An 11,149-nucleotide genomic window follows, 5' to 3' on the forward strand; every position below is an offset into this window, starting at 1 on the left:
GTTTGGTCCTGGCATCCAGTTCATGGAAACCTCACAGTCAGTTTCTTCCAAAACTGGCAGAGAGAGTCCAATCAGTCTGAAATTGTTTGTTTAATCTTTTAATTGCCAACCTTGAAAAGGAACATATTAACCAGTTGTTTCATAAGAGGATGACTTGTCATTCCCTTCTAATCTAACATGGGAGCCAAGACCCTGAGCATTGTGGGAGTGACTTCTCCCTCACTGAACTCAACCCTCATCCGAGAGAAGGCGTTACCTACTGTGAAAGAGCTTATAAACGCATGAAGGGTTGGCATGGAGCTGCTGCGCCTCCTGGGAGAGACACTTCAGTAAGGTAAGTACTGCTTTCCTACATCTTCAGATGTTGCCTCACACCCTCATCTCTAGATTACCAGAAAACCACTTTAAAATGTGTCTTTAGCACAAAGAAAAGTCTGTTTTATACTCAACATTGTGCCTTCTTGGTGTGTTTAGGGGATAGTTCAAGAGTTGTTTACTCAATGGTTGTTGGATACATCTTTACAAAAATGTAAAAATGAATTCAGAGATTTGAAAACTAGAGCATGAGAATTTCGATAGAAAGATATTCCTGACATAAGGGGAAAAAAAGAATGAAACCATTTTGGCAATCAGAGAATATGACCAATGCAAGAGAGACTAGAGGTGTTTGTGGCAGCCTTACTTTCTCTGTAAGAATAGCCGCCCCCACCCCCACCCCCACCCCACCCCCGCAGCTTATGTGTGGTTTTGCTTACTGTGCTTATCAGTTACCCATGGTAACTAACCACAGCCTGAAAATATTAAGTGGAAAATTCCAGAAAGAAAAACATTCATAAATTACAAATGCCCATCAGTTTTATTACAGCATATCATTATACTTTTTCTATTTTATTACTAGTCATTGTTATTAACCTCCTATCGTGCCTAATTTAGGAATTAAACCTCATCAGAGGTATGTATAGGCAAAAACGTAGTATATGTAGGGCTTGGTACTTTCCTGGTTTCAGGCAACCCCTGGGGGTCTTGGGACATAGCCACGCAGATAAGGAGAACTACTGTAGTCAACACAGAACAGTTGTGAATTATGATACTGCAATGTTATCTAGCCTATGAAAATTACGATTTGTCATAATAGAAAAAAAATTAGTCTGAATGTCAGCAGCACTAGATTCCAAGTCTCGGCTCTGACTAGCTAGCTGGTGAGGCCCATTGTCTCTTTAGGGTTCAACCAACTCATGGCAACCTAGAGCAGGGCTGGAGTAAGGTTTCCCAACCTTGGTACTATTGACACTTTAGGCTGGCTTGTTTGCTGCTGTGGGGAGCTGTCCCGCTAATCGTCCTTTAATTGTTGTTTAGTTAAAAAAATGTGTATTATAGACATGTACATTTAGTTTGTTTTAAAGAATGTACTCGACAATAGTCTTAACATACATATTTCCTCGACTTTGGAAACTTTGCACCTTTAAAATATCTACTGTGATAGTTCATTTATAAGTTTTATAAGAAATGGTCACTTCATGAATACTGTTGACACAGTTTAGATTCTCATAGTGTCTTTGCATTTCACTCAGTACTTGTAGAAAGAGCACAGTGCAGGAGTGAGGTTCCAACCTAGTGGAGTGACGGACAGCCCGAGGAGAAGAATAAGTCCCAGTGGATAACAGGAGCATGCCTGTATTTTCCCAAATGGCCATGAGCTCTACCCTGGAAAGACTGCATAGATACAGCAGCTAACCACAGTCAGCCGTAAGATATCTCCAACTAAATATCCAACCACTGTGTCTGCTAGGATAACATGGTCGATGAAAACTAGGCAGATAAAATGCAGAATGACTAGTAGTAGATAAAAAGCATTCAGAGGCACATCAAGCATGGCCTCATGCCACATCAGAAACATCTCTGTTCTCTACCCAATTGATGCTGTAACACCCTCCCTTCTGGTTTTGACAATAAGCCATGCTTCCAGACATTGCCAGATGGCCTTCAGGGTGCAGGCGAGCCAAATCACCCCCATTGAAGAATCACTGGCTTACGGGACCTCTCAAACTCCCAAATGCAAGAAGTCCTGATAGGAAGGCTAGGTGGTCAGCAGAGCGTATCTTTCATTTCTAAAAGGCACAGAAATTCACCTAGCTAGAATGCATGAGCCACTGGAGTCAGACCAGAAGGGTCCACAAAGTCGTGCTGGGAGTGTTAATATCCATGGGGGAGGACGGGTTTTGTACAGGCAGGGATGAGAGGTTCAGTGATGTCACTGTGACAATCCAGAAATCCCCGACAGAAGATGCTGAAATGCCAAGGAGGAAAAACACTCTGTGAGGTGCTAATGAGAGCAAGGTTGACAAGGAAGTGGCGTGATCCCAATATGAAGGGAGGCAGAGGAGTGGAGGTGGAAGAGGCATGGGTTTGAGGATATTATGCTGCCCCGGGGGGGCAGGATCCTGCCTGGACAGAACGCACAGCATGCTCAGCTTACAGCCTGGCAGCCTTGGCCTTGCTGTGACTTGCTTGGCCATGATTGGGGGTAGGAACCAATGACACTGGAGTCACCACTGGGTGCTCTGTGAGCTGCCTGTTGTCTACAAAACTTTCCCGGCAGGAACCAGGTCAGGCTCCTACCTTATTGCTGTGCAACAAGGGAGTGTGCCCGATGATGCTAGTCGAGCAGTTGGAAGGAGACTTTTTGAGAGCGGGGAGTACAGGACACATCAGCCAGAACCAAAATGTCAGAGAAGGTTCAGTTAAATGTCAGTTACCAGGTAAGGAACAGGATGTCAGAGAGAAGAGATCGTTTTCGGCAAGTGTCGACAGTGAGACTCTGCTCTTGTGCAGTGACCAGCAATTACACTCACGGGGCTGGGACCCGCACAGGGGAGCCCAGAGACTGGAAAAACTCCAGAGTGCCTGGATCAGGCAGCCAGTGGCAGGGGGGATGGGCCAGAGGTGAGAGACACTGCTGGGTACATGCGGCTGGTGGGCCGAACCAGAAATCTGCTGACGTCTTGAGGCTACGAAAGGCTGTGTTTAATGATGCGCCAGACCTCTCTGAATCTTCGTTAGAGGTCCTACAATACAGGTTAGCACACAGTCCATACCTCCGGTCTCTCCACACAAGCCAGATAAATGATTGTATGCCTCTGAAACAACGTCTGGAAATACGTAACATCTGATTCCTACTGGAGCTCCATGGGTCAAGAGCTAGGTAGACGCACACATGGTGGTGGGTAAATAGGCAGAGATGAGAGATGGACAGACGAAGAAAGATGTGTGCTATCCAATGAGCCCAGAGACCCACCTCTGTCCAGGAACAGGGAGCAGGAGGGAACTTGCATTTTCTGATCCCTATTATGAGTTTTAGGTACATGTTCTCACTTAACAGCTTTTTAGGTACATGATCTCATTCAACAGCCTTCAAGAGTAAATGTAACCATCTCTAGAAGAGAAAATGATGGGTGGGGATTTAACAACTGAGTTTATGTACCAGAAGACAGGAGCTGGCATTTGTCTCCAAGGTCCCTTCTCTTTCTCTGATCCTCACACTGTGATTAGGACCACATCCAGAGACATAACTCTTTTCATATACTACTGGAATTATCGTAGGATATTCTCCATTCGAGGAATATAAGCCTACTTTAAAAAAAAGATTTTATTTATTAATTTGACACAAGTAGACAGAGAGACAGGCAGAGAAAGCGAGCGAGAGAGAGAAGCCTGACGCAGGGCTTGATCCCAGAACCCTGGGATCATGACCTGAGCTGAAGGCAGAGACTTTAACCCACTGAGCCACCCAGGGGCCCCTAAGCCTACTTTTTTATTAAGGTAAAATATACTTATGTAGTGCTCCTTGTACTCCTGGTTCTTCAGGATGTCAAAGTAAAGCAAGGTGTGTTTTATCAATATTCTTTTCAAGCCTTTATAAATCAGCTAACAAAAAAGGAGCTTGTGAATTCCATGTTTCCCGCTCTGCCTCCTTCACCGGGTAGTTGGATAATGGGCTCTGAATGGGAACAAATCAACAAGGATCTCCAGGAGAAGCATGGAAGCTGTCAAAGTGTTCCATGGTTTTAGAAGCCCAGGACCTGAAGTCAGATGAGTTCCGACTAAGCCAATGCTCGTACAGCCTATGAGTTGAAGAAAGCTGCTTTGTCTCTTTGTACTTCAATTTGCTCATTTTTAAAATAGGATGTTTGAAGCTGTTTCCCGGGGTTGTCCTGGGCGGGGGGTGGTCACACTCGCCAGATACGGAGGGCCCATCAGGAACATCCGCGTGTGTCTCTATGGCCAATCATCGAGTCTCTCCAGATCTCCTTTTCTGCTGATCAGGCAAAGTTCTGTGACAACCTTTGCCCCACTTTTGATCAGGCCTCTGGAGACCTCCCATTCAAGAGGGGAACCAAATTGCTTATCTGGGGAGCCTTCTGATAAAATATTATATAAGGTAAACATTGTTTCCTTTTGTATCCTGACCCTCAGTCAGTGGTTAAGGTGGTGTGAGGCCTTTTATCACAACTCTGTGACCAGTGGTTCAAAACACACTCGGTACAAGCCTCATTCTCCTTTGCATCCCGCTGAGTCATAGCACCTCCATTCTTCATGATAAGAAAGTACAATAAACAAATCTCCAATTACAAGACAGATGACTTGGTAAGTATGTTTCCAAACAGTTCTTTACTTACTTTTTTTTTTTTAAAGAGATTTTGTTTATTTATTTGAGGAAGTTGGGGGCAGAGGGCAGAGAGGGAGGGAGAAGCAGATTTCCCATGTTGGAGGACCCTGGGATCACGACCTGAGCAGAAGACAGACGCTTAATTGACTGAGCCACCCAGGCACCTCAACAGCTTCCTAAAGGTTGGAATTACTGAGTGCTACATGAAAAATATGGACATTGAAAGCACTCTGATACCTAAAATTCAAGTCACACACACTTTTTCTGAGATGTATCCATTTGAGGTAATTTTTTGGAGTAGTATTGTGGGGGCCTGGAGCTGATGGCCAAGAAGGAATTCTTCAGAACTTTTCGGTGCAAAAAAGGTGGTTTTATTAAAGAACAGGGGCAGGACCCATGGATAAGTATGCTGCCCAGGATTGAGTGGAGCAACTGATTATATACTTTGGGTAAGTAAAGATAAGGGAAGTTCCAAAAGGATCCTCCTGTGCTAAAGAAGACACTTGCTATTGTAAAGCTAAGGTGGTTTTCCCCTGTAGTAAAGCCATTATCCTTAAGCCAGCTGGGAGTTTCCTGGAAGAATGTTACATTCTGACCATCTCAAGTATTTGTCAGTGGGCTGCAGGTTATAAGGACATTTAATATTATCTACATTTCCTTCTGCCTTTGTTTCCTACCTCACATTGGGTAAAGAGAAGTATCTTTTTGTCCCAAACTCCGCATCAAAATTTTACAAGAGAATCTTAATATTTTGTAAACAGAGCCTAGGATTTGCACAGAATATGCACCTGTTCCTTTTTAAGACCTGGCTTTAGGACTCCTGATTTTAATGAGTCCTGTGTGTTTCCATTCACATCCATGATAGAACATCCATTGTTTGAGCCACTGGGTTTCATTGTCTGGTTCCCTGCTATGTTCACTTCTCATAGGCTGAGATGGACCAAGGACTTTCAAACTTCACTGATGAGGCAGAACCAAAGTATCCCTTACCATTATACAGATCAAAAGAGTGTGCACTCATGTACGTGCTCATACCCACAATAAACACATATTTGAAGCTAAAATGTTTCTGTTTCTACATAAAATACACTCAGATATTTTCTATTTTCTACTTCACCATAGAAATTGGTGGACTTCACAATCCACTAAAGGTTGTATATTTTAAACACCAATATAGAAAATAAAATCTTTGGTTTTGAATGGAAGTGGGTTTGAATCCCAATGCTACCACCTATTTGGGGCAGGTTACTCTAGAAACCTCAGTATCATCAACTTTAAAAAGACAGTAATAGCAGAGCCACCTCAGGCAATTTTTGGAGAATGAAATAAAGACAAATAGCTAAGAATACCCCTTGTATGACAGGCACTTAAGAAATGTGAGTTCTGTTCCATTTACTGTAAGATTAATGCAGTAACATCCCTTTTTCCAGATTATGAAGTGCCACCAAGTAAAGTTAGAATGTAGAATTCCAAACAAAGGAAGGGAATTAGCTTCCTGTGTCTATGAAAAGAACTAAGGTCTTTTGAGCTAGAGTTGAGCCTCAGCCCTTTAAACAAAAGCAGGATAAGAGCCACGGAGTGGAGGACTGACTCTGCCTCTCCTTCCCCTTCTTGTTAGGGAAGTCCTCTGGTTTCAGTGTCCCTCAGAGGCTCCCAGCTCTGTCCTCTCTTTTCAGTCCTAGGTGTGGATTTTCATGTCCATCACTAACTAGGGAATAACTATAGACTCTTTTCACCTTTGAGCCTTGTTCTCATTAACTGATATGGGCATGATAACAACCAGTTTCATGGGGCTGTTATGAAAATTAAAGATATAATGTATCCAAAGGCACTAGCCTTGGGTCATGATCATTAGGAGATTTTCAATAAATACCAATTCTCTAATCCTTTCCCCTTTTTCCAATGCCCATACTTATATCCTTATGGTACACTCTCCCTATTAGCCTGCTAAGACAATCCAGTTTTACCCAGTGGAGGTATGAGCATCGTTTGGAACAATTTCCCAGGGTTGGCTACTGATAGATGAGAACTTGGGCCATGAAAAACATTCTAAGGACTCTTCCAACTCGAAGGCAGATACTCCTTCCACATTGTTGGTGCTGTTCGGCCATACACCAGAAAGTACATTTTTGCTTCTGTGGTATTGTCCATTTGCTAATCCGTTCATTTGTTTGTTCTTTCATTCATGTTTAGAGAACTTTGGAGTCCACCATGGCAGGGAAGCCCAAACTTCACTACTTCAATGGACGAGGCCGAATGGAGTCCATCCGGTGGCTCTTGGCCGCAGCAGGAGTAGAGGTTAGATCTGAGTCTTGTCATCTTAAGTTGGATCTAAAATTGACTCTATAAAAGTACTTTTCTTGCATAAGTTAAGAGAATTTTCTTACTAAATGACCTGTGAATATATATATATATATATATATATATATATATATAAAGTAGAAATAGGATAGCAGTTTTGCATTAAAAAATTTGTCAGCTAAGTCTCCAACTCTTGATATCAGCTCAGGTCATGATCTCAGGGTTGTGAGACTGAGTCCCACACTGGGCTCTGCACTGGGCATGGAGCCTGCTTAGGATTCTCTCTTCCTCTGCTTCAGCTGCTTCCCCACTCCCATGCTCCTGCTCTCTCTCTAAAAAAAAAAAAAAGAAAGAAAAAATTGTCAACCATTAAGAGTTGAACAGATTTGGGGCACCTAGGTGGCTCAGTCAGTTAAGGGTCTGCCTTTGGCTCAGGTCATGATCTCAGGTCCTGGAATGGAGCCCTGCATGGGGCTCCCTGCTCAGCGGGAAGTCTGCTTCTCCCTATCCCTCTGCCCCTCCCCTTGCTCATGCTTTCTCTCTCTCTCAAATAAATAAATGTAATCTTTAAAAAAAAATAGAGATATGAACAGATTTGACCTAATATATTATTAAAATTTCTTCTCATAAAGGATATAAACAATTAAAATAACCTAAGGAAACTAAACACAGTGTGTAGGCCTTATTTGGATTTGCATTTAAGTGAACTACAAAATACCGTTTATGACTTGTGTGCAACAACTAGAAGCATGAGCCTTGATCTTAGATGATTTTAAGGAAGAATTGTTGCTATTATAGTATAATAACAACATATAATATATGCTATATATTATAGATGTGCTAATTCACTGTTTCTGCTTTCCAGTTTGAAGAGAAATTTATTGAAACTCCAGAAGACTGGGATAAGTTAAGGAGTGGTAAGACCAAGTATCTAATTCTTGGGATGAGGGTATCAGGTAGAAGTCATAAGCTGAGTGTGTTGGGAGTTGTGGATGGTGGAAGGGAAGAAAAGTGGCCCCCATGTAAAAGGTGGGGCTCCTTGGGCCAGTCTTTCATCTCACTCAGGGCTAGGAAGGGCTTGAACTCTGAGCATTTGCTAAATGAATCATGCCCCTTGCCCTGCGAATGGCCTCTCTCTGCTCTCTCCAGCTTTTCTGCCTCCCAAGTGAGTTGGGTCAGTTCAGTATTCCACACAATGTGCCCATCCAAGGACCCTTGAACACATGCAGTAGAGTGAAAAAGTAGAAATAGGCTAGCAGTTGCTTTGAGTTCTTTTCTCTGGTGGGGTTGACAAGGTCCTACCAGCAATATTATAGTCTCAGAGAATGAGAGGGCATTGCATTGACAGTAGGAAAAGGGAGATGAAGAACAAGGTCCAACACTACAAGCATCAGTGGACTCAGGAAAGCCGGGCACACACTGACCAGTGGGAGAGTTGAAAGAACACCTAAAACATTCTACATAGAAATCTCTTTTAGAATTGGCCTTAATGGCATGAGTTCTAAGAGAGTTCTCATTTGAAAGATAGGCGGTGGCATCCCTGTTGTAGCTTCTCTCAAAATTTCACTCAGTTTCACTCAGTTTTCACTCTGCTTCTTCTTTTCTTCTTTCAAAAGATGGACATCTGATGTTCCAGCAAGTGCCAATGGTGGAAATGGATGGAATGAAGATGGTGCAGACCAGGGCCATTCTCAACTACATTGCCACCAAATACAACCTCTATGGGAAAGACATAAAGGAGAAAGCCCTGTACGTATTTTTTCTGTTCTTTCATGAACAATTAATGTGAAAATTTGGGTTCTTTCTTGGGTAAGCAGGACCGTGTTGGGGAGATTATGGCCAGGAGGAGCACAGGACTTGGTGGTATAGATTGAGGTCTGACGCCACCGAGATCTGTGAGAATAAGGGATCCTACTTGCAGTGGATTCACCAAGTAGGGTTACAGAAAAGGAAGCAGTCCATAGATAGAGAACATATGGGGACAGAGTTTCCCTAATCTGATGAACTATGAGACCAGAAAGATGGTGGACTCATCACCAGGTATCAGGCCTTTTGGAGCTGGATACCAGCCAACAAGTAGAGACAAAGGACAAGGTGTCTGAGTATCTAGCAGATAAGGCAGGGAACAGAAGGATCCTAAAGGTTCATAAATTACAAGAATGCTGAGCAAGAATTTCACTTACCAGCTACTTGATAAGCGTGAATGGAGCCTAGTCCTTAAGCTACTAGAGTTATCTTGAGCAGCCAGATTTTAGCCAATACAACCATATCTGTGGGTTCTCTTCTCTGTTGTGATGGGACCACATGATTGAGATTTAAAACCCAGAATGCTCTGTTACCAGTTACTCAAAAAGTTAAACATAGATTGACCATATGCCAGCAACTCCATTGATAGGTATAAAAAGAAGATAATTGAAAATCCATCTACCCTGGAACTTGTGCACAAATGTTTGCAGCAGTGTTGTTCTTACTGTTCAAACAGTGAAACGTTGCAAATGTGCATCAGCTGACTAGTGGTTGGAAGATTGGCCTATCCATCAATGGAATATTATTTGGCCATGAAAAGGAACGAAGTATTGATGCATGGTACTTACTACATGGATGAACCTTATAAACATCATGTTACATACATCAGACACAAAGGCACCTATGGTATGACTCTATTTGTATGAAATATCCACAACACTCAAATCCATAGAAACAAAGTAGTTTAGTGGTTGCCAGGGGCTAGAGGAGGGAAGAAATTGGAATGGCTACCAAAGCATATAGCATTTCTTTTGGGAATATGAAAATACTCTGTAATTAGAGTGGTGATAGTACAGAATTGTGTATCTTCACTATAAAAATCACAAACTTGTACACTTGAGAAGTGTATACATTACGGTATGTGAATTAAGCATTAATAAAGATTTAATTTTAAGAAAAAACTCTTAATAGGAAGCCCAGTTGGGAACAATAAAACCAAATCTCCTAGAATATGTACTGGTTGGAATGTCCAAAGAATTTCACCTTTTTAGGGGCTGAGTTGAGAAATGCAAACAAGGTCAGAGTTGGGCAACTGTATGTGGACAGGGTTATGGGAATTAATTGGAAAACCTGCTGATATTGGGCACATAAATGGGCTTGGGTAGGGTACTAGGATGAGACAGGAAAGGGATGTGACTGAGACGTCTGTGCCAGGGACCTTATTAAGAGATCACTTAAGTGGCATGTCTTAGGCGCAAGAGTCACATTACCTTTGTGCCCAGAACAAATCACAGCAGATATGGCAAGCCCCAGGTATGGTCCCAGTGGGTCTGTGCGAGATTGCACCAGTTTCTCTGGGCTCTGGACAAGTCACCAAAGCTCTCTGTCCCCCTCTTTGGTCATGTATATAATGAAAATTTTAGCCATGTATCTACGTCAGTGGTTTGTTCTAGAATGAGATGTTCAAATCAAGTAAAAATCCGAGCTGAATGGGTGGGGTATGAAAATGCATCCAGTGGGAACTGAACTCCTGATGCCTACTCTTGTGTGTTTTTCAACTATAAAATCAAGACAGAAGACGTTTGACAACTTGGTCACTTTGTCTTTCAGGATAGATATGTACACAGAAGGTATAGCCGATTTGAATGAAATGATCATTGTTTTGCCTCTATGCCCACCTGATCAAAAGGAGGCCAAGATTGCCCTGATCAAAGAGAGAACAACAGATCGTTATCTCCCCGTGTTTGAAAAAGTAAGTGGACTGTTGAGCACTTTGGGGCACTGGACTTAGAGGACAAGGAAAGCTAGGACCTGACTGGCATTCCTTAGGCATTGACCTTTGCTTCCAGAGAGCAAATAGTAATGCAGCACCCTGACTCTCAAGGCATTTTATAAAAACCGACGGTGAGGAAGAATTGTGCTAGTTGTACCCAAATTTCAGTTTTCCAGCAAGACTTCCACTAACCAGGACCTGATCTAGAATTCTCTCTTTAGCAGACCTCCATGGTCATAGTCAGAGCTCGGGCTGTCGAGGGCTCTGAGAGCCACACTGTACATTAAAATAGGTCTTGCAGAGCACCATGCAGGGGCTTTGATCCAAGAGCAACACAATGACAGCAGTGGGTCAGGAGAGACTCTGGCAACATGGTAGGGAGACATGAGGCCAGTAGCCCTTCAGGAGAATATGGTAGTGTTTCAGAGAGATGAATGAGATGT

At 42.8% G+C, this 11,149-nt stretch overlaps 1 protein-coding gene across 1 annotated transcript; it reads left to right on the plus strand.

Annotated features, from left to right (window-relative positions):
• Nucleotides 1–254: 254 nt before the first annotated feature.
• LOC132008732 (glutathione S-transferase A2-like) lies at nt 255–10,685 on the plus strand (the record flags this gene model as incomplete). Its single annotated transcript, XM_059387306.1, has 6 exons — nt 255–334; nt 4,474–4,644; nt 6,860–6,964; nt 7,833–7,884; nt 8,584–8,716; nt 10,544–10,685. Coding segments are annotated over exons 2-6 (483 nt in total), but the record flags the coding sequence as incomplete, so codon positions are not given.
• Nucleotides 10,686–11,149: the final 464 nt, after the last annotated feature.

This window comes from Mustela nigripes, unplaced genomic scaffold, assembly GCF_022355385.1.
Source record: "Mustela nigripes isolate SB6536 unplaced genomic scaffold, MUSNIG.SB6536 HiC_scaffold_806, whole genome shotgun sequence".
In the NCBI taxonomy this organism is placed as follows: domain Eukaryota; kingdom Metazoa; phylum Chordata; class Mammalia; order Carnivora; family Mustelidae; genus Mustela; species Mustela nigripes.